The sequence below is a fragment of the Takifugu rubripes genome, chromosome 15 (genome assembly GCF_901000725.2).
Source record: "Takifugu rubripes chromosome 15, fTakRub1.2, whole genome shotgun sequence".
Classification (NCBI taxonomy): domain Eukaryota; kingdom Metazoa; phylum Chordata; class Actinopteri; order Tetraodontiformes; family Tetraodontidae; genus Takifugu; species Takifugu rubripes.
This window is the reverse complement of record NC_042299.1, coordinates 9,871,458-9,894,147: the sequence shown is the minus strand read 5'-3', so window position 1 is coordinate 9,894,147 and position 22,690 is coordinate 9,871,458. Positions and strand designations below refer to the sequence as shown.

Below are 22,690 nucleotides of genomic sequence, written 5' to 3'. Positions count from 1 at the left end.
AAAATGGGAAAAGGGCAGAGGAGGGCGGAGGAGTGAAAGGAAAAGAGGAAGATGGTAGAAGAGCCGCCGCCAGCTGCTGCCGGACGGTTGGTGCTAAGCGTTTAATCTCCCACGCCGGGAGAATACAAACCATCTTGTAATCGTCCCCGACCTTGACATGAACAGTAAGGTCACGAGGGAGCTGGGCTACTTTGCATTTCCCTGCAGATGCTCTGCGGCAACACGCAGAACAATTAGTAAACTGGGTAAAAGGGAACTTTCTGCTCCGGCGACAGCGGCGGCATCTCCCCGATCCCTCTGCGGTTGTTACCTGGCACATCCCCACGCCGGCTCCTCCAGCACCCTCCTGGTTCTTAACTTGGTGACAAATGAGGCAGATTATTTCATTCTTGTGCTTCCAGGCATGGAAATAGAAGCAATTAAGTGATTCTGGTCGATCTTTTCACATATTTGCACCAAAAATGTATTTAGGAATAATTCAATGTACGTTTTGCTTGGCTAAACACTGACACCTAAGTCCCTGTTTACTTACAAGTGTTTTTTTAAAGTGTGTGATGGAGTGTGTTTTCGGCCCCGGGTGTAATTAAAGGATCCCCCCCCACCCCCACGACAACAGCGCTTTACCTCTGTTATTGAATATGCTGAGAGTTGAGATATGATTATACTCTGGGCAAATTCAATTTGTGTTTTCAGCAGTTTGATTAGAAAGCCCAGAGTGGCTCCTTTTTAAGTGAAGCCAGAGGGAGATTTTTAGCTTTATTGTGGAGAGGAAGGATGGAAATGACCCCTCTTCTCACCATCTTAATCTCCAAGCAGCAGACACAAGGATTTATGATTTCTATTCTCCTTATTTCCCCTCTATCGCGACATTGCATTTATTTATAGGGGGCAATTTGACATGTTTGGCACCAGAAGAGATGGAACGCTTCCTAATTGAAAGTTTATCACAGCTGGAATACCAAAGTAGAGACAATTAGAGCTCTCAGATGTGCACAAAAACAGAGTTTCTGGCTGAAAATTGTACAGATGTGGCGGCAGAACCACCACTAAAGTACATAGCAGGACCCTAATCGCTCCAGATGAATACATGTGTGAGCGGCATCTGTTCCCGATGAGCAGGTGGCACTTTATAATGTCACCGTTCCATCAACGCGCGCACGACTGTGTTCAACAGAAGTCGCAAATTGGCATTTATTGGATTTGATCTACTCTACTTTCCTGGGAAAATGCAGCCCCGCTGATCAGGCCTGAACAGAAAAATGGGTATATTAAGCAAATAAGGGCTAACCTTTAGCTCTCTGCCAAAGACTTGTGGATTGAGAGATCTTCATGTTTGTAAGTATTGATCCAGCCTAACTGAATCACCTGCTCTATCGTATAAATACTGTAAGGTCCAGCACAACATCTGGAGTAACACCTCCATGCTGGGGTAAAAGGGTACCCCTTTGGTACCTGGTTAATGCCTCAGGTGTGAGGGAGCAACTGTCGCTTGGTCTGCTCCTTCAATAGCATCAGCTTAGGGAGCACAGAGGCTAACGGGAAGAACAACGGGTTCCGACTGGGGGAAATCGTCCGGTGTGGCACAACGTTTACTGACCTTGAGTTGCACGACACAGCAGGACGCAGGCTGGGAAGACAAAGAGAGCAGTTGGTGACAGAGCATCAGTCCTAAAACAACTTATTGGACTGGACTGGAGCGCTGACAGGTGGATGAAGCTAAATTTGGCAGGAGTAGTATGATAAAAAGCTAAGAAAGGCGACGGGGGAGGAAAAATACCACTCAATACTGTGCAGCTGTGTTGTGAAAACCAGTTCACAGTGGGATTTCATCAGACATGAGCAGTTTTAAATCGGCACGTATCGGCTCCAGGCACACACCTCTGATCCTCAGGGAAGGGAGCAATCAGGCCGAAAAATCAGGCTTCAACTCAGTATTTATGTTGCCAAGCTAGCCAGTTACGGAAGGTGTATTCCAGCTAGTTAATGTGGCTACAAACATATGAAAATAAACTTTGAATTGGAATCAGACGTCTTGGTGAGCGCTGCAACAGCCCGCAGCGAGCTCTAATTAAGGGTGTGTCACACTAACGTCACCTGCACAGGTGTGAGAGGGGCAGTCCATGAGGGGGCGCTCTTCCCCCCTGTCTGTGGTCACGTGGCCATCACATTCCTCACATATCCATGTGACACTTCTTTGCTACATTAACCCGAAGGCAGGCGGATCCATAAATCCCCCTCTTAGATCACAACAAGAGTGGAGTCCAGTCCATCCCGTGGAGTCAGGAAAGATCAATCCGGAGGGGAGCGTCTGGCTGGATCAGCAGCTTTTCCACTTACTTGAAGTGCAAATAGATTAAATCAGGAGCAGGAAGCTCCGTCCCGCTGCCAGCATGAGCGGTGGCGACGTGGAGCCTCCTGAGCCGCCTTCCTGCCAGATGTGCACATCTGCAGCGGGTGCGAATGAGTTCAGAGGGATGATGAAAAGAACACCTGTGATTACCAGGAGTCAAGTTTTATTGTGATAAGAAACATCTCTTCATTAGCGCAGCGTCGTAACCGCAAACAAAGTCGGAGGTGTTGTTCCTTTTCTTTCCACCTCGAGTATAATTAGTCGCGTTTCTCCGTCAAATTCCGAGTGTTATGCCTCCGAGCAGGTGACAGTCATGACCGGAGGAGCCGTGGGAGTGTTGAGGTGTCCCACTTTATTAAATGTTTGTTAGTTTGACACGCTAGCTTCCTAAAGTTTGCTCCTTTCCCAGCTTCAGAGTTACTTGGCAAAAAAAAGCCAAATAAAACGCGCGAGTTCATGACATTAAAGCAAAGGTTTGCTGTCCTTGCAGCTCCGTCCTACCCGGAGGAAAGTCCCTGCCGGAGGACCTACTGCGGACGGGGCCGGCAGTGCGCTGTGATGGCGGACACCGGCCGGGCCGAGTGCGTCTGCCAGGAGAAGTGTCGGCCCTCGTTCGTGCCGGTGTGCGGCTCCGACGGCAGGTTCTACGAGAACCACTGCGAGGTGTACCGCACCGCCTGCCTGGAGAGGAGACGCATCTACGTGGTCCACAGCAAGGACTGCTTCTTCAAAGGTACAGTGACTTCTACAAAGGCTGGGGAGGGCCAAACAGGCCAGCGGGGCCCCATCGCCGCGGCCGCACGGCCACTGTTTGGCCTGAATGATGTTCTGACACCTGTGGGGACACTATGGAGCCACGTGACGTCTCCTCCAGGGGGGGTTGGATGGTCTCGCAAGAGAAATCAAAGGCAACTCTTTGTCTGAGGTTTTGAATTTTTGAACGCGTTCATCAGTCACCGTTTTTCTGACAGCCAGCTCTTCGATCAAACCCAACGGCCAGGGGGGCTGGATCCGTTTGCAGTCTGCCCATCAGGACCGTGGCACGTGTCTGTGTGGGTTAGATTACGCACCGATCCAGTCCAAAACATGCTTTTGGGTGTGCGCCGTCCTAAAACGGCTGTGCTGACAGTGTCTCTCGTGTGGTTGTGTTGGGTTCGCCTCCCATGTCCGCCTCATCCATATGCTGGAAGTCACGCGTCGATACAGTGTGATGAGGATCACCAGCTCCCCGTCGTAAATCACCAAGCCGGCCACTGGATCACGCTGATCTTCATTAGCAGAAGTGCGCTCTCAGTCAGCGTTATTGTCCGGCCAACAGTCATCTGGCTTCAGATTTAAAGGCTGCTAGCGTGGATTCATCTCATTTTATGGACCTGATCGCATCCCTCCGTCAGACCTGTTTCCAGATCCCGCGAGCATTCGATGTCTTATAATCCCTCAGCAAACATGTGACTTATATGGAGTGGTTGCTAAGAGGGGACGGGGAAAGATTCCTGGCAGAGCTCGCCATGTTGCTAATTAACATTAGCGATGATGGTTAGGAGCGTCGGATGCTGGGATGTACAGTATGTCTGCATATGTGTCATCGTCTTGGCAGGAGAACAGGGAAGCTGGTGAAACACTTTATTCACTTTTTCTTGATGTCTTCTGCTCATCAAAGGCCTGTGGACGTGGACGTGGATCTGGGCTGTCGTCGTGGCCCCTTTTTACCAGTCAAACAGCGTCAGCGGGTCCCTGCAGCGATGGCTCAAGTCCCATTTTCAACTCTTTTTTTTTTTTTTTGTTGTTGTCTGGCGTTTCCACTTTCAAATTTGATAAACATAAAAGCCTGGCTGTGGAAGCCAGTTTTCTCCAGCTCGGGGCTGCGGTCAAAGTCACCGTCCCAAATTTGGCAACTTAAGCAGCCGTCGCTCCCGTAAAGTCGTGCGTGAATCAGCCGGTCGGCGCGCCAAGCCTGTGGGGAAACACAAGGGAAGACTGCAGTTTCAGTACGTTCCGACCTTTTCTCTAAATACCTACACGACTTTCTTTGATAAATAGGCACACGGGCACACATATACAGGAGATCCACGCCTCTTTTTGCCAGAATAAAGCCAAATTGAATTATTTCTGCAGCCGTTGCCACTGCTTGTATGTTCATTTTTCCATGAGATTAGAGGCAGCAAACGGTTCTTCCTTATCACAATCGTTAACCCTACTAGAGTATAAAAGCTGCTGCGGTGTAGCACAACTGGTATTAGTGGTTTAACTGGTTCAGTGTTGGAGCCTCCAGATAATATATGGCAGTGTTGCTCTGTCACTGACATGATGTATTTACACACAATGTGTTTAGCTACTTTAGGCTACGCTAACAATACTTGAAAGGAGAAACTCACTTTAAGGCGCACGAGGAATCAAAACAGGATTAGGGGGGTTTATTACCCCACAAATTTAAATATATTCAAGATGTTTTCTTTGTCAGTGTGTTGATTAGTCGGCGCTGAGGAAAAAGACTTTGAAGAGCGAGCAGCAGCTCTAATGTCTAATTCCAACAACTCAAAGGGGGAACTGCTGCTCTTCAGACTGCTTGAAGCTTGAGTTTCATTCGTTTTTGGGAAAAGAAAGCCGAATGACTCCAGAACAATGATGCATTTTGCACCAGACTCGGATTCCTTTCATTTGTTTGTCTTTACAGGTAAAATGTTCTTAGGTTTTCAGGCTGATGAGGGTTTTTGCAGGAGCCTTTTCTCATCTGATGTGCTGGAACATCCATTTGCTTCTCTTTTAGAAGAGCTTTTATCCTCAGAAAGAGCCAGACAGTTGCGTCCCTCAGACATCAGACGGGTGACTGGTTTCCATCCAGTCAGTCACTTGTCTCTCTAAGGTTGACTGAGCTCAATAATCAGTCAGTAATTCAGGATTCCAGTTTATTCTAGCAGCTAATTCCTGCATTATTTACTATTAGCACGTGTTTGACCTCTCTCCAAATACCACCAGAGGGCCAAAGCCAGCTTCTCTATTTAAGGTAATACTGAAAACATCTTATTGTTACAGTCTGAGTCATTTTTTTTAAAAACTGGCTTTTGGAAACATGTAAAAACAACGTGATTTCTTGTCCAAACCAAACCCAAAAGAAAGATTTTTAAGGAATAAACGAATTAGTGTTAGCATGTTGTCATTTTTGCTGGTTGAGCCCAGGAATACTGTTGTTATCCGTTGAATCACTGCACTTGTTGGACAGGGCTGCTCTGTGTTGGCTCAAACATAAACAGTCAGGAATGTTCTGTCTCCCAGAGCACGTCTCTGCCCGCTTTAGTGCCCGCTAACCCTTCGCCACACCCTGCGACTGAGACCATTAACTCCGTCACACAGACACCGGGATGTCAACCTTCTCGCGAGCGGCAGCCCTGCAGCTTTGTGTGTGCGCGGGCTGGATAAGGTCACCGCCTGGCGCTTCTACAAACCGCCGTGTGTTGTAGCTGCAGCGGCGTTCCCACGTTTCATGATGATGAGGTCACATAAATCAGCCTGGATCAGAAGCTGAAGCAGGTGTGCGTCACCAATACACACCCACTACCCTGTAGAACCCCCCCGACAGGCCGCCGTTTGTTACAGAGTGCTTATTAATGAAGCAGTAGCACTTGGCTTCATTATCCCTCCTCAGCGGTCACATGGGTCTGGGCTCATTAAGAGCCCCCCTCCCCCCCAGCTGATTCATGAGGGCGAGGGTATTTAAATGGGTGTCCTGTCCCAGATAGCGATGTCCCCTGGTCCGACTCTGGTCCCCTGCCTCCCTTTATTTGCGCCTTCCCTCCCTCCCCCCACCGGTGTATTTGTGGGACACAGTCAAGGATACTGCGTCAAAACAACGTCACTACGTACAGGTGTAATAATTTATCAAGGTGAAGGTTCCCCTGAAATCTGATCCCTCACGTGCACATAATGGGTTTTTTATAGCTAGTTTTATTTTGTGTGCGTGCGTGTGCGTGTGCGTGTGTGTGTGTGTGTGTGCATGTTTGAGTCCCTCAACAACTGCAAACTGCATATATAATGCCACATTGTGGCACAAGTGCAGAAATTGAACCCCCCCATTTCCATGCCATTACATCAAGCTTGAGTGTAACATTTTAGTATCACTAAAAGAACAAATATAAGAAATATGCTCAAAATATCAGAATCTATTTTACTTTATATAGCACTTTAGTTCATCATTAACCATTATAATTACTTGGTAGAGATTGGGCTCTTTAGGTAGTTTTAGTGTAAATGTTTATAACTGTCTTGAACATTCAACCTCAATAAACCAAAACTCCATTAGAAAGTAAAACATGATGATCACATCAGGATAAGTGGTGCCAGTTGGGACCATATTACCCAACTTCACTAAAGCATAAATGACGTTTAAAGACTTGTATTTGGACATAAATTGTATTTTATTCAAAGACAGGTGATATTGCTGACAATGAAATAATGCAGATTTAAAAAAATAAATTAAAAAAAAGATTTTTTTGTGCTCCCCAACATCAGGTGAACCGTCTGTTCGCCTCGTGCAGCCAGGTATAGAAGTTGTGCAGGGATCCTACAGAGATGGTGGACGACCTCCATTTAAAGAAGGTCTCGTCCTGGATGACTTCTTCATCCAACAGGACATCAAAGAACATCCGCAGCAGACCTACACGGACACACACCAGCAACAATCACAGGAATAAGTCAATAGAAACACACCACTGGCTTCTGAATGTGTAGTTCAAAGTTCAAATGAACAAAGGTGGATAGATGGACCCTCACCATCAGGTTGGTCTATGTGGACCAGCAGCTGCTGCAGAACACTCAGGACCACCAGCTGCTTCTCCACATCCTTGATGTACTTCTTTAAGAGGCTGACTCTCTGCAGCAGCTCGTAGGTTCTCAGCGTTTTAACCCCACCTGACAACACAAACACTCTCTTCACACCACTGTAAAGAACCTGAACACATCTAATCATGGACCATAAAGTGTCCCAGACTGGTTCTGTGCTCACATCATGTAAACCAGACGTCTATGTGGAGTAAAACTAATGAGTCATGTTTTTGGACAGAAACAGGCTGAGTTTTCTGCCTCTTTATGACTTTATAGAACACTTACAGTCAACTATGACTGATCGGCCGACTGCTCTGATCAAGGCCCTCACAAACCCGTCTGATGACCTCTGTCTGTTGTTGAGGGTGTTCTGGGAGGGGGGAGAGGAACCTTTGTTAGTTTCATGCCTACAGTCACACTCTCTAGAGAAAAGCCCGGTGTAAAGGTCATTCTCGCCTCATCGTTACCTGGATCCACTCCTCTATTTTCTCATTGACGGAATTCTTCTGGAGGAGACTTTTGAGGGCTTGGTAAACTTCTTCCTCATCCCAGTCCTGCGCTCGTGCCTCCTCCTGGGTCTTGTGTTCAACTGGAAAGAGCAACAAGTAGTGAAAAACCCCATCCAGGAGTTTTAGAAATGCTCCCAATCTTTGGGCTTTTTCAGTTATTTACCTGGAATTTTCCTGACATCCTTCATCTGTGCTCCTGTGTTCATTTTTTGTTCTTCCAGGTGCAGGACAGGTTCTCTGTCTTTGGGTCGCCAGGTGTTTCTGATGCTCCTGCATTCATATTTTCCTGGTGACCCAAAAGTTGAGCTGCTGCCCACATGGCACCACTGCTTCCTGTCTCCATAATCACGGCTGGAGTCCTGGTTGAACTTCCCAGGAATCTCTTTTGGATAAAAGGACTGGCGGCGATCTGCCGGCCTGCCACCACCTCTCCAGTACATGGTGCTTATCTCTTTCTTTAACTGGAGCATCTCCCTCTCTTCAGCCTGCTTCACCTCTTGGTGAAGCTGCTGAATGGTTTTCGGGCCTTGATCGTTCCTGCGGGGCACCCAGTTGTTCTGAAGGCCACACATGAGATGTGATCAGAATTCAACTTGCAGACTGTATCCATGATTTAACCATCAAAGAGTCTCACCTCTCCTAGGGCCAAAACATCTTGCAACATGAACTTGATTCTTGACGACATCTTCTGTTCCTTCAGGAGTCGGCGTATGTTGCCACAGTGGCTATCGAGTTTTGGCTAAAAGGAAGAAAATAAGAGGAAGAAAATAAGAGTCCCTCTCATACTGTGTGTGTGTGTGTGTGTGTGTGTGTGTGTGTGTGTGTGTGTGGTCCTTACCCTCTCACTCTCAGTGTCCAGGTCTTTACCCACTGTGGTCAGGAGCTTGGACAGACACTCTAGAGACTCCTCACACTCGTCCTGGAGGAGTTTATCTACACAGGTGTGTATGATACCCACCACGATCATCTTCAGCTTGAAAAGCTCCCCAATGAACCTCACGGTCCCCAGCAAACGCACGCGGGTCTTGTGCCTGGTCTGCTCCAGGTCCTTTGGGGGCAGATTTGCATGTACTTAATTTAGGTGAAACACTGTAAAGGTTACATTTAAGTTTGAGGTCATAATCTAACTATTCTACCGTTCTTGTTAGTGGAACCAGCATTTATAAAGCTGAGCTTCAGTCCAATAATCTCACTTGCATATTTGGTTCTGCTGTAGGCGTGCCGGTACTGACCTCTTGAGCAACAGACACATCGTTTTCCTGTTCCGTCAGGAGTCCATGGTTCTTGAACTCCAGCCGACATCTCGTGAGCAGAAGTTTGTTGAAGTAGACGAAGTCATCGCTGCTCTTGGACGAGACCCTCAGCTGATGTGGGAAAGGTTTGGCAGATCAGTAACAATAATCTGCTCCAAATTCTACCAATCGTACAGACAAAGAATGCAGAGTTTACCTCCTTCAGGTGGTCACACATCTTAGCATACGTTGCGCTGTAGCTCTGCTCGGACAAAGCTTTGTTCACGATGAGCCCAACGACCGCGTTCAGCATCTCCTCATCGTTGATGTCGAGCTCATCCACCTGATTCATCAGGCTCTCAAACCTGTCAGGGGTGAGCTTGTTGAGGATGCCCCGAAAAGTTCTGATGACCTTCTCAGATGCCCCTGCTGTCCGTCCATCTCCCTCGCCACCATGCTGGGGGCTTCTGAAGGAGGGAACCTGTCCTGCCTGCTCAACGTTAGTGCTCATTGTTGCAGTCTGAAACAAAAAACAACATTTGCTATAATTTAAAGTAAATGTATAGTGTCACATACGAATACGCCATTTTCTTTGAAGTGTTAAATGTTTTCGACTGAGGGAAAATTTCACCCTAAAGTTTCCATAATGGCCTGTTTTTCTGTTTGGGGCTTTGAATTAATTGAAGAATATGGGGGTGGCGGCAGCTGTTGGGGACTGGGCTGAGGAGCAGAGGGTTCTTAGTTCAGGCCCCAGTGCAGACAAAGCAAGGAAGCTAGTAGGGGAAGGGGTCAGAAGCACCGCCTCGTCAGAGCACTGCCGAGGTACCCTTGAGCAAGGAACCAAACCCACAATAGCTCACATAGGGCCCTGTGATGAACTCAACCAGGGGTATACCCTATATGTGTGCCCTCCCCATGACCCCAAAAAGGTTAAAGCGGTCATGAAGATATGAGAATATGAATACATTTGGTAAAAATACTAAAGAAAAGAAAAAAGTTCATAGTTTCAAGATGACTAAAAGTGCAGCCTGTTAAAAGCTGAGTGGAAGTGATCTTAAAACTATCAGGAAGGGTAGAGTTCACTCACTTGCAGTAGAAAGTTAGTTTTGCTGGATGTTCCTTAAATGTTGCGATTAGCCTTAACTGTTAATATTTTAGCAGGTGCTTATTGTTGGTTTAAGCTTTCCAAACCTTCAGCGGGATTTAATGATGTAGAAATTAGGTCCTTTATGTTGCCTTTAATTCAATTAAAAAACCCTCCCTTTCATGTTAAGATCTTGATACTTTGACCTTTGATGCGCTCTGTGACTCCGCCTCTCCATGCAGAGCCCCGCCCTCTGGCTTTGTGCTCATGCTTTGGTTCTAACAGTCAATCCTCATCTACTTTGTTCTTTAGAACTGATCTCGCCCTCATCAGTTTTATTCCATTAATTAAACCAAAGTCATTTATTCTGTGTCCAGAACAAATTCCACGTGTCTAAAACCAACTCGTCTGTGTTAAATCTGAATTGCAGCAGTTGTGAATTATGTGGCAACACTCATGTTCAAGCGTTGGTGTATGTTTGTGTGAAGGTGATTGGAAAATACAATGTAACTTTAACTGGACTCTGACATGAGTAGAGATTTCTGGGCTTGTCAGTGTTCGACCGGACCACGATACGAGAGGAACACAGACCCCTGTGGCATCCTGTTACCCCACACGTGAGGGTGTACGTGGGTGTTTGGAGGGTGTATTTCTGTATGCACAGATTCACATACACATTTCTGACATGACAAAACCAAAATAATCTCTTCTGAAAGAAAGTGTTTATCCGTGCCTCAGAGATTTGGAGCTGCTTGTCATAACACTGTCACCAGTTTTCACTTTTCAATGATGAGCCGGGTGCTGTGGCGCCGCGGCGGTCCTCTCGCATCATCTGCATGGCTTTCCTTGCTGTTGCCCAACCACGGAGGGCTTTATTTAGAACTACAACATGCACCATGCGTGACCAAATTCAAACTTTCCTGTAACACGTGACACATTAACACACATTCACGTGTTTGTACTTTGTGAGGACCTCTCCCAACCCCTGACTGCAACCATCACAACTTACTCTTTACCCTCTAATCTTTACCTAAACCTACAACCCAACATTAATCTGCATCTAAAAACTCAGGATTAACCCTCAAACGGTCCCTTGATGCCTTTAGGACCAGTGTCCTTACTTTGCAGATGGAAACCGTAGTCTGGTCCTCGCTATGTATCATGTACGAGAACACACACACACACACACACACACACCTCCTTCTACCAGTCCCTCGGATCATTAATGGGGACCCAATTCAACATTCTGTCTCCTTTCTTTGGGTGAACAGGTGGCGTTGCGTAAGATCTGGACTTCTTTATCTTCCCTTTCTGCCTTTATTACTCCACTCTTTAAAGCTTTTGGCAAAAACCTTTGAAAAAAAAAAGAAACAGCCTTATAGAGAGTGACAAATGAGCACATTTAGCCCATCCCCCAATCATCTGTCATCCATTTATGTGGTTGCCAGTTCTGCTGCATCGAAGGGGAAACACTTTTTCCAGCAGTTGTGCTTTAGTCAAAGTCAGGATCGCAGCACTAAAAACACGTCGGGATGATGTCAGACTGCGGCACGATATTACTCTGGCTTCCAGTCACAGTTTGAATATTCCCGTTTCCTTCTGCGTCACCCTCCCCCCCCTTATCCACCCTTATGTTTCCTTCCAGTGCTCCCAGTAAGGTGCAGAGATTTGCGTTCTCTAAATTTCCCTGCCAGTGTCAAATTGGTTTTGAGGTCGGGTCGAGCGTGAGTGGAACCTGCTAGCATGAGCCTCTTTTTAGCCATAATGCTGCGTGGCCGAAGCCGGCGCTGAGACGCGTAGGAGGTGGCCCCGGATCTGCGCTCGGTCCTGAACCTCGGCACTGTCCTTTGTCGTGAGAGCTGTCAGAATAAATACATTTCCACTCTGCCACTTGTACGGTTTGGCCAGGGGGTGCGGGTCCAGATTGACAAGCAGCACATTGGGTGTGCTGGAGCGGCTGATCCTCCAGCTGCCTCCTCGACTCGGCGCTCTTAAAACTCAATTTCAGAGAAGTGTCGGTGAGGAGGGAACTGCTGGAACGTGCGTGCCTGATGCACAGGTAGCACTTTGGAGGGTGGCTTTTGAATGCACTCTGACGGGTGTGTGACGAGTGGTGTAAAGTGTGTGGAAGAGCCGGCAGACTCCAGCAAAGCTGCATAAATTCCCGTTCCATTTATCAACCTTCCGCACGACTGTCATTTTGAACAGCGATGGCTTTGTAATCTTCCTGTTTTTCCCCTTCCAGCATTTCCACGTAACAATTTCTTTTATTTAAAAGCACCCTGTTAGAATCCCAGAGTGATATTTACCGAACGTTCCTCTATGGAGGCCACGGGTATTAGCATTTTCCCGCGCCTGTGTAGAGTTGAGAATAATTCCGCCGTATTGAGTGACGCCCTGCCCTTGGTGTGTATTATTAACTGCAGCGTTGGCCTGTTTGCATCAGCGGGTCGCCGCTCTACCATAAGCTGCTGACGAGGGGGAGAGTTGTAATTCTCCGACCCAGAGGGAGTAACAAACCCGGCAGCTGCCGCGCCGAAGTTATCAGCCCGTGTTATTGTTTCCAGGCCCGTCCCGCGCGCTTCCCTGGGAGAGCCGGAGCTGTACGCGCGCACCTCGCTGACCTTCATGTTTTTGGTGCCCGCCTTACAGGTGTCGCTGGCACAGGCTGGGACTCTGTGGTGATTCTGGGGCTCCATCTGGTCCCAGCGCTGTCTCTGCGCCCGCTGGAGCGGTGAAGAGCAAGGCTGCAGATTCAGCAGCTGCAATTTACAGTTGGCTCCGAACAAACTGCTGCGGACCAAATTAATCACTTTCCTCATTGGTTTTCCATTTTATTCGCTATTCAGCCGTTATAAAATGAGTTAGCCGATGAACGTAAAGATCGTATCCCGGTAATTCTGTAAGAACCCAGATTATCTATCGGGTTTTCAGCTATTCATTTGTGATTTTAAAAAGAAATAATAGTGAAATAATTAGGAGTGGATGCATCTAATAGAGACGCAACTCAACTTGCTTTTTTGTTAGCTACCTTGCTGGAGCATGCTGGGTAATCTCGACATATAGCACAGCCACAGTTTACGTCATGGAGGTTTCACGTACATTAGCGCACATTAGCACAGCGATGGATCCCTCTCTCGTGTTTAGCTGCTTCACTCCTCCCTCGGCTCGCTCATTAGCATTCATTTGCAGCATTTTCTGCGTTTCTCACACCCTTTCCCTCCTCAAGGCGATTGAATCTGTGACCTTATAGTGACAAATTACTCTTGAGCAACTAAACAAGTGGCGCTGCTTCTTCCGCTACGCCATCTGTTTGCAGCAGGCCTCCATTCGAGTCCAAACGCAGCCACGTGTGCGCAAGCCCGCGCGTCTGCTTTTGCATGTATGTAATTAATAGCTAAGCTGCTAATTAGCAGCATTAGCGTTTCTTCAAAAATGTGTTTCTAATGGAAGAAAGCAGCTAGTTGTAATCCTAATATGATTAATGAGGTAATCTTGGAGGGTCCCCGCATGCATGTCAAGACAAGAAAAAAAAAACCTTTTAGAGAAACAATTAGGTTTCGGAATAATTAAAAAAAATAAACAAAAAACGGTGTCGACGAGTGACTCAACAGAAAGCAGAAAGTAGCTTTGATGGCCAGAAGCGGGCAGGGAGGAGAAGGGGAGCGGTCCGGTTTTGGAGTTTGGATTCCCAGAAAGCCGTTCCCTCCGAGAGCGGCGAACACTGGCGGTAATGAGGAACGGAGCTTCTGATCAGAGCGCGTGATTGAAGATAACAGAGCATCCAGGGATGAAAGCACAAACACAGCCAGATAAGCTGTCTCGGAGGAAGTTTGTACCGAGCATTTAATAAGACCCAGAGGAATCCTCCTCACATTAGCACGCCATTTGGTCCGGGTTACTGCCTCACGTTTTCTTCTACAGATGGAATGTTCCTCATTTTCATCGTGTGGTCTCCTTCAGAACATCTAGATGTGAAGCACATTGACATGAACAAAAATAGCCCCGATTAAACATCCACTTCAGACCTTCCCGGCTCCCTTTAATCCCATTAACAGTCCTGATGGGTTTGTTCTGGCTCCTGCAGATGGGCAGCTGGGTCATACACATCTCCAGAACAATGACCTTGATGGTTCTACAGTGAGAGCGTCACATGGTCTGAATATATGAAGATGGCTCCTCGCTGCAGCTGCTGGGACTGTGCATACGTCCATTTACAGGCTGTTTAGCGGGTTCCGTCTGGAATGCTGCAATATCCCTTCAAGTGGTTTTCCTCCCCACTTTCGCTCACCTCGCCGCGCTTGTTGTTTGCATTGTTGTCTCTGGTGCCGGTTGTTGCATCAGTCAACAGGACAACCGTGAGGGTACTTGTGTTAATGGTCTTGTTATCTAGTTAGATGTAGTTATCTCCACTGTGGGCAGTACACTGTCTGCTGCTTCATCTGTCTCCTTTTCTGTGTGCGGAAGCGTGGGTTCACAGGCGGAGGGGATGATAATTGAAATCCTGAGTGGCAGGTTACTTCAGTAGTAAACAAACATGGCATGCTGCAGTTCCAGTAATTGCTTTTGAACAGCGGCTCCGGCAGCATTAAAGGGGAGGAAAATGGGAACCGCGCACGCCGGCGTTGGCAGGAAGGCACCGGGACGAACCACGCAGGAGGGAAACGCGGCTTTTCCCCCCGCGGGGGTCGCTTTCCACGGACGGCTGCGACTCCCGCGTCCCCGTGACCGACTGCTGACGGGCTGCAGGCCTCCATCTCTGTCTTCTTTCCATTCCAAACAGAGCAGCGGAGCGACCTCCCCCGCAGCTACAACCGTGTCTCTCTTTACCTATTCGTCCCCGGAGTCCCAACCCAGCTCTCCAGCGTTCCCCGTGTCTCCCTCTCCTTTCCGCCCTGCTCCGTTCCCTTTATCCTGTCTTTCGCACCCCTCGCTCCCGTTGTCCTCACTAGTTACTCACTCATCCGCTTCACTGCCGTGCATCCCCGAGGAGCCTCCCTATATGGGTCCCTTCTCCTCTTTAACCATCTGAATCCTTCTCATGTCTTGTTTTAATCAGTATTAGATTATGATGGTTGAGCCTTGCTGAGCCCTGCATGTGGACCTCATGCTGAGAGGCTCTGCTTTATCCCCCCCCCCCGGGCATCGGTGAAGCGTGTGCTCACCAACAAACCTGCCGACTCCACTCACAACACGACGGTGTTGTTCTTCTCCACTTGTGACGTCCAATCCATGCCCTCTGGAAAGCGAATCACTTTTGCTAACACGTGCCCAAATCCACCGCCAGCCGCATTTGGACGCATATTTTTGAAGATGTTAGTGGGACTTTCGAGGCCTGAAAGGTCTATATTTCAGACAGTTTTGGGTTTTCTCCCCTTTTTGGTGTCGACTGCGTTTACCTTCACACACACCGTCAGTCTCGTCTTCACACTCCCGATATTTCTGTGTTTACCTCATTTTCCATTTCGTTTCTTCTCTCCGGGCCCTGAGGCCAGCTGCTTGCGGGCAGCGCCGACAGCGGCGGCCCGGCTCAACCCGGCCTCTGCTTGTTTTTGTGTCCCGATCGCTTCCCCTAAATTCCATGTCCTCAGATATTGATTCAGGCTGCTGCGTTGCTGCCAGTCCGAGTAATTAACTCAACTTTCAGACGCACCGCTGCTGTGGTTGCGTGCGCTTTTTAGCCCTTTGTGTGTCTTCCCTGCTAATTGTGCATCCTGTTGATCAAAGTTTTGCGTTTTATTTGTTGGAACGAACTGTGTGACTGGCGTGGCGTCGCTCCGGATGCCCCATCAGGGTTAATTACTCCAACAGGTGCCCAGGATTGATGCTTCAACAGCACTCCATTAATTGAGCCCTATTGTCAATAGCACGCCGTAAATCACCCCTCAGATCTTCTCTGATTTAATTTCGCGACACACAAGGATCAACCGTGTTAATTAGAGATTTACAAGAAGGTGCGGGCATCTGGCGAGATTAATTTATCCCGTCCTCGGTGAGTGACGACTCCATAGGCAGTTGCTCACTTCCTGAACCGTGGCCGGGGCTTCAATGAGCCATTCACATCACATTAACACATAATATATTTCCGGGCTTGAGAGGGCACAGACATGATAAACATCATTAGACATGAGGAGGTGAGAAAAATGAGGTGCTCATGCCCCTCCCCACCCCCACCCCCCCAAGTCCTGAAGCTAATTACAGGTTTCCACTGACCTTGTTTGGAAAGGGTTGATCTCCGCCCATGCGCACACAGGAACCCGAGGAACCTGAGCGCACTGGCAGCGACGCACACGTTCTTCTAATGTGATTACATTTGGAGACGTTTATAGCGGCAGTTAATCCAGCAGCAAGAGCGCGGCGCCGTTCCATATGTTTGTGTTTAATTCCAATTAAACCTGGGCTGTGGGCAAGCAAATGTTCTAAACCAATTAATTTGGGGGGAGATAAAATGCAGGAGCAACCTTTGAACAACACATTTCTCCCTCCATTAAAAAAACAGACACAGACAGACTGAAATAAAACCTACATATCTGAAGCGGTGGGCCGATCTGCAATAAACCGCCGCTGACATTTGTCAGATTCATGTGTGGGAAGCTCCTCCTGACACTCAGCAGTCCATCTTTTTTTACCAGCAGAGGTAAAGTTTTCCCTTCTTTTCTACACTTGATGCTCTCCATCAGTAAAAACTCAGCATGGGTCGCTGGGACTGCGAGCACGGAGCCGCCGCTCGGCGTCCCGGGGCGCTTCAGAGGAGGCTCCGGGTTATAAATCTCGTATTTCCATCATTTGAGATCTTAAAACCTCCCAAAAATCCAGCCTCTAAACCCACGACTACCTCTGTAGAGGGCCGGCGGAGCATCCTTAACTCCACATCTTTGATCAGGCGAGCCCGGCACATTCTGAAGCGCTGCCGTCGGCCCCCTTTTAGGAAGTTGGGCCCCCCTGCTGGTGTGAACCGCAGATCAGCGGGCTGATCTATGGAGCGCTCGGCACATAGGATGAAAGTGGATATTAATGTAGACACGAGCCTTAATGTGCATCCTAATACTCCAGTTTCTCTCGTATCCACAGATATGAGCCAGCGTTAGCGACGAGGAGACGCTCGTGTGTGTTAACCGGAGGCCGTATGGTCCACACACACACACACACACACACACACACACACACACACACACACGCTGGTATGGCATAAAGGTGTGACTGCAGGCTCGGAAAGGACACGGAAGATGTCGTGAATGTCAGAAAGGATAAAAAACAATTCCATCTCGGCCCCTCAGGAAAATAATTTTCAATCTTCAAACCATCGCGGAAGCTGAATTGTATTTCATGGCTAATTACTTCCAAGTGAAGCCTGTCACAACGGTAATTATATAGGATTGCATTCTGAGAGAGGTCCCCTGCTCACAGGAACTACTGCAGGTTTCCATGGGAACCATCCAAGTGCCATCTTTGCAAAACACACACAATTATTGTACAGGACTTTGCTGCAGAGCAGGAGTAAACATAGATTCTGGGTAAACCCCTTGATTCCCGCTATAAATCGTCCTTTTTTTTTGTTACTTATTTAACTTCTAATGTTGAAAACGAAAACTCGGGACAGTCGGCCCAACACATTTCACAGCAAGTCTTCATTTTTTTCCTTTGAGGTTATTTTTCTGCCCTTAGGTTGCAATTACCACAAGAGGCCCTTAAAGAATGTCGGAAAAAGGGCAAATAATTTACATAGAAATATATTAAATAGATGAAAAACACCACTTTGGCCAACAGAGAGGTTTGATTGGTTTCTGCCATTTAAGGAATTTCTACTTTTTGAAATGGAAAAGTTGCTGATGAATGAAGAGGTGAAGATCAGGTCTTATTCAGCTGAATGGTCGGTACCGATTTACGGTTCCTGTCAGTTCTCTTCATTTCTCTGAAGACCTCCTTACAATTTGAGCCCTGTGGATCTGTAACATCCCATAATTCTGCTTCTTACAACCTGTTGAACGTCTACAAAAGGCCTTAGAAAAATCCTAAAAATGGCATTTTGTTGACGCTCTGTAGCACAATTCCATACATTTTTATGCCATGTAAGGTTTGCGTGGTTCTGTCAGATGAGAACTACCACACTAGTAAAGCCCTCTTAGACCTGCTAGCCCTGCTAGCCCTGGTAGCCCTGGTAGTCCTGGTAGCCCTGGTAGCCCTGGTAGACCTGGTAGTCCTGGTAGTCCTGGTAGCCCTGGTAGCCGTGGTAGACCTGGTAGCCCTGGTAGCTGTGATAGACCTGCTAGCCCTCTTAGACCTGCTAGCCCTGGTAGCCCTGGTAGCCCTGGTAGCCCTGGTAGACCTGGTAGTCCTGGTAGTCCTGGTAGCCCTGGTAGCCGTGGTAGACCTGGTAGCCCTGGTAGCTGTGGTAGACCTGGTAGCCCTGCTAGCCCTGCTAGCCCTGGTACTCCTGGTAGTCCTGGTAGCCCTGGTAGCCCTGGTAGACCTGGTAGCCCTTTTAGCCACATGCGGAGCCCCGCTTGGCATAAGAAACCAGAGACTACTGCGCCCCCCCAGGTGCATGAGGGGCCACTCTCTGAAGACCAACCTTACTCTCTCTTTTCTACGAAGTTCTCGCCTGTTTGAATCATCACTGGTGTTTTTATGCAGCTTAAGGGCTTTTTTTTTTAAAGGACCAGCTTCTCCTCCTCACTCATTCATCTTGGGAGCGAAAAGTCTACGAACAGTTCAGCAAACGAGGGCCGTCTGTGGCCAGCTACTTCCCCGTTTGCTGAACTGTTGGTGAAATTTGACATACAGTTTTTTTGCGTATCTGGGAGGATGCCAGCGAGATACGCCCGTACGTTGTGAAGCATTTGGGTAATAATTACGCTTCCCCTATTAAGAGATTAAAGAGCCATATGCGAGCAGCACATCGTTTAGCGTTCCTGGCGTGGGCTTGTTTGGCGCCGCTACCAAAACTGGCATCGACACTCTTTAAACTGCAGAAGGTAAAACAATGTAATTAACAGTGATTATTAGCAAATTTGGCATTAGGAGCACCATCTGCGTGTGTGTGTGTGTGTGTGTGTGTGTGTGTGTGTGTGAGTGAGTGTGTGTGTGAGTGTGTGTGTGTGAGTGTGAGTGTGTGTTTGTGTGTCCTTGTAATTGCTACATATTGATGATGAAAATACTCATTCCACTATCAAAGTGGGGACAATTGAAGGGGGACATTTTGGCTGGTCCTCAAAATCTCAAAGGGCTGTTTGAGGGTTAAGATGTGGTTTAAAGGTTGGACTCAGGTTTAGGTCAGGGTCGGGGGGGTTAGTTGGGTTGGTTTAGGTCAGGGTCGGGGGTGTTAGTTGGGTTGGATTAGGTCAGGGTCGGGGGGTTAGTTGGGTTGGATTAGGTCAGGGTCGGGGGGTTAGTTGGGTTGGATTAGGTCAGGGTCGGGGGGTTAGTTGGGTTGGTTTAGGTCAGGGTTGGGGGGGTTAGTTGGGTTGGTTTAGGTCAGGGTTGGGGGGGTTGGTTGGGTTGGTTTAGGTCAGGGTTAGGGGGGGTTAGTTGGGTTGGTTTAGGTCAGGGTCGGGGGGTTAGTTGGGTTGGTTTAGGTCAGGGTTGGGGGGTTAGTTGGGTTGGTTTAGGTCAGGGTCGGGGGTGTTAGTTGGGTTGGTTTAGGTCAGGGTCGGGGTGTTAGTTGGGTTGGTTTAGGTCAGGGTCGGGGGGTGAGTTCTGTGTTTTGTCTGTGAACGTCCGCACCAAGACGTGCATACGAGGAGGTGTGTGTGTGTGTGTGTGTGGGGGGGGGTCGTGCGTGCAGCACTAAAGTCATTAAGGCAGCTGATTAATTGCTGGCCACTTCGGTGGCGGAGGTGCCGGTGTCCGCCTGAGGATGCCTCCGCCCAGAGAGAAAGTAGGACTCTGTGACGCTGTTCTCTCGGAGCCCTGAACCCTTTCCCAGGTCACTAATGATGGCGCCCAGTGATGCAAACATCATTCATCATGATACACCCCCCCGGGAAGCTGATGGAGGGGGGGGGGGGGGGTGTCCAGAGAGCTTTTTCATGGGTAGTCTTTGCATGAGAGCAGTTACTGGGTGTGTGGTTTGGTTCTGGCTTGATGAGTCCTTGAATCCCACCATCAATCACCTGTATTCTCTCCTCATCACCACCTGTCCGCTGCTTCCACACGATCTTTACCATCAAACAGAAGAACTAGAGGTGTGTGAGGGAGAAGAGGGAGGTCTGAAGTCACCACAGCGTGACAGCTGTGTGTGAGGATGTGAGGACGTTATCTGTGACAAGATGCATGGTGATCATGGGGAAGAGGAGCTGAAGAACCACTCTAATGTCCCCGGGACGTGTCTTATGTCCAGAAAATCCTTCTGAACGTACAAAAAGTCAGTTGTCCTTGTATTCCACTCAATTCCTCCCCTGTTTTCAACAACTTTCACTAAAAAAAGAAGAGTTAGTGTATTTTTAAACAGCAGCCGTACTGTTTTACATGCAATGACTGTTGTTTCATGTCTCATACTAGATGTTATCCCAGTTATATCTACTTTACCCTCCTACTTTACTCTAACTTGGATACAGTCTTTCAAATTAGACTTACAGTAATTACTTGGAAAGTCCTTTTGCCTTCACGGGGTTGAAGAGCCCCCAAGCCTGCAGGCTAGTTATGTAAAATGATGCTTGAGAATGAGTCATTTCATCTTCAGAGGGCCACGACTTTAAAATGTGAGACGCTTTTCATTATATGTGGGCTAAATAAACATGATGAGGCATAAAGGGATGCAGGCAGCATCCTCTTCGTTACAATTTTACTCCGGCTTCTGTGGCCCAGAATGATAAATTAGCCGCAGCTAGCCTAAAATGAAACACTGAATCACGGAAATGTGCCTTTATTTTCATACAAGAGTTGCTGTCAAGTGCAGGTCTGCATCCCTTGTGCTAGAGCTGATGAAGGATATTCCCACTTTATATGACATTTATACTTAGCTTGAGTGCTCGGTTAGCTAACGCGGCTCTATGCGCGCTTCATTAAACACACACACAAATAGCTTTACATTTAACTGCTAATAAAACCATGTTTAATTATGAAGAAAGTCTTTGTTTGGCTTTTAGGAGTGCAGCATCATATTTTTGTGATGTTTTAGATGCTCTGAGCAGAACAAAGTGTTTGATTTAGGAGATGGCAGCGAACTCGCACCAAAGCAATCAAAATGCAAAACAGCTCAGAGGAAAAACATGTAATTTTGATTTGGCGGTAAAACTGTCCCCTTTTAAATAATTCATAATCTCTTGGTTTGCCTAAGTAACTTCTCCAAAATCAATTATGAGCACGGCCGCCGCAGACAGTTTTTGTGCGAGAAGGCCACGCATTAAGGTGTCAAAAACAAAACATCCAAAAGGGTTTAAAGTGGGAGGCGCAGCCCGATCTCATTTTCACAGCTCTTCTCCTCAGAGCTGCAGCTCCCTGCTCCTCCTCCCGGGGCCAAAAGGCAGCCCATTTCCCATAATAGCTGACAATCTCCAGTCTGGATTCTGCATGGGAAATAAGTTTGCGAGCACCTTTTGATGACATTTAGCGCTAACGTTTTCTCAGAAGGCGTAAGAGCTGCGATTCTGGGACGGATCGATCTGCATACTTTCACGGCAATTATATGGTAATTTGAGAGGGGGGCCTCGCATTCATGAATACTCCTCATCAATCACAATGCCACATTTAAAATTCAGATTCCTGCACTGTAGAACATGCCACGCAGTATATCGGTCCACGTACACTCGCACTGCTCGTCTGTCTTGGAAAAATCATAGATAAATATTTTTTTTTTTTACCGTTTCGTTTCATTTCAAGAGGGCGAGAGCCAGATGTTTGCCTGCTTTCCAACACCTCCGGTCTCTCATCTGATAAAGTGGCGCCCCGTAAAAAGCCAAGAAGACAATCACAGCTATGTTCACATGTGTCACGTGACCAGTTGTAGACACGCCCCCCCACCGCTCCTTTAAAAGGCCTCTTTTTCCAAAGGCTCCTAATCCCGCCGTTCAGCTGGTACATCAGAAATTAGGGGGATTATTGAGCGTTCTGATACCGATGCCGTATCTTCACAGCTTGTGTTCCTAAATTTTTCAGCACTTTTTTCCCCACCTTCTCACTCTATTATTACCCTCCTCTTCTCGGGAAGTGTTCGCTGGACGATCAGTTTACCGAGCGGCTGCAGTTGAACAGGTGGGTGGTTAAGCACCCTGCACAAGGACACCTTGATAGCTCTCATGGGGGAATGTTGCCCATTATGTCCTGCAACCCACCAATTTTTCTTCCAGTGTAGGCAATTTAAACTTAAAAAAAAAAATCAATCATCCCCAAGGCTTCCCCGACAGGCTGGGAATTTGCACCAGCAGCTGCCTGTTTTTAATCCTAACTCGTGTTATTTTTAGTACTTTAGATCTTTACAAATAAACCACAGTCCCTGGTGGGACAAGTTATTCCTGCTTTTGAAGACTGGGATTCTTCATATGACCAATTTAGTTGACATTATGGCCCTTTCACGCTCTGGACAGCGGTCACATGACCAGTGCTTTCATCCCGATCCTGTTGATGCTTACATTGGGGGGTCTTCTTGGTCTGAACACACTTGTTCAGCTTATTTTACCAGCATAGCACATTTCATGTGCTTTCTTTATTAGTGGGAGCAGAATGGAATGCTGAATATACTGGTACCACCTCCGGCCAG

At 47.7% G+C, this 22,690-nt stretch overlaps 2 protein-coding genes across 2 annotated transcripts in view; one reads left to right on the top strand and one right to left on the bottom strand.

Moving 5' to 3' along the window:
• fstl4 (follistatin-like 4) overlaps nucleotides 1-22,690 on the top strand; it is a 92,825-nt gene that overhangs the window by 34,790 nt on the left and 35,345 nt on the right. The window contains exon 4 of the mRNA XM_011611340.2: nucleotides 2,841-3,083. Coding sequence (XP_011609642.2) covers nucleotides 2,841-3,083 — 243 coding nt within the window. The remainder of the gene's footprint in view (nucleotides 1-2,840; nucleotides 3,084-22,690) is intronic.
• LOC115252772 (eukaryotic translation initiation factor 4 gamma 1-like) lies at nucleotides 6,780-9,214 on the bottom strand. The gene is made up of 9 exons (XM_029848843.1): nucleotides 9,127-9,214; nucleotides 8,910-9,041; nucleotides 8,516-8,725; nucleotides 8,312-8,416; nucleotides 7,841-8,234; nucleotides 7,636-7,757; nucleotides 7,454-7,538; nucleotides 7,118-7,255; nucleotides 6,780-7,001 (listed from the first exon to the last, which is right to left on the bottom strand). Exons 1-9 carry the CDS (start codon nucleotides 9,145-9,147, stop codon nucleotides 6,853-6,855), a joined length of 1,356 nt encoding a protein of 451 aa, XP_029704703.1. The 5' UTR covers nucleotides 9,148-9,214; the 3' UTR covers nucleotides 6,780-6,852.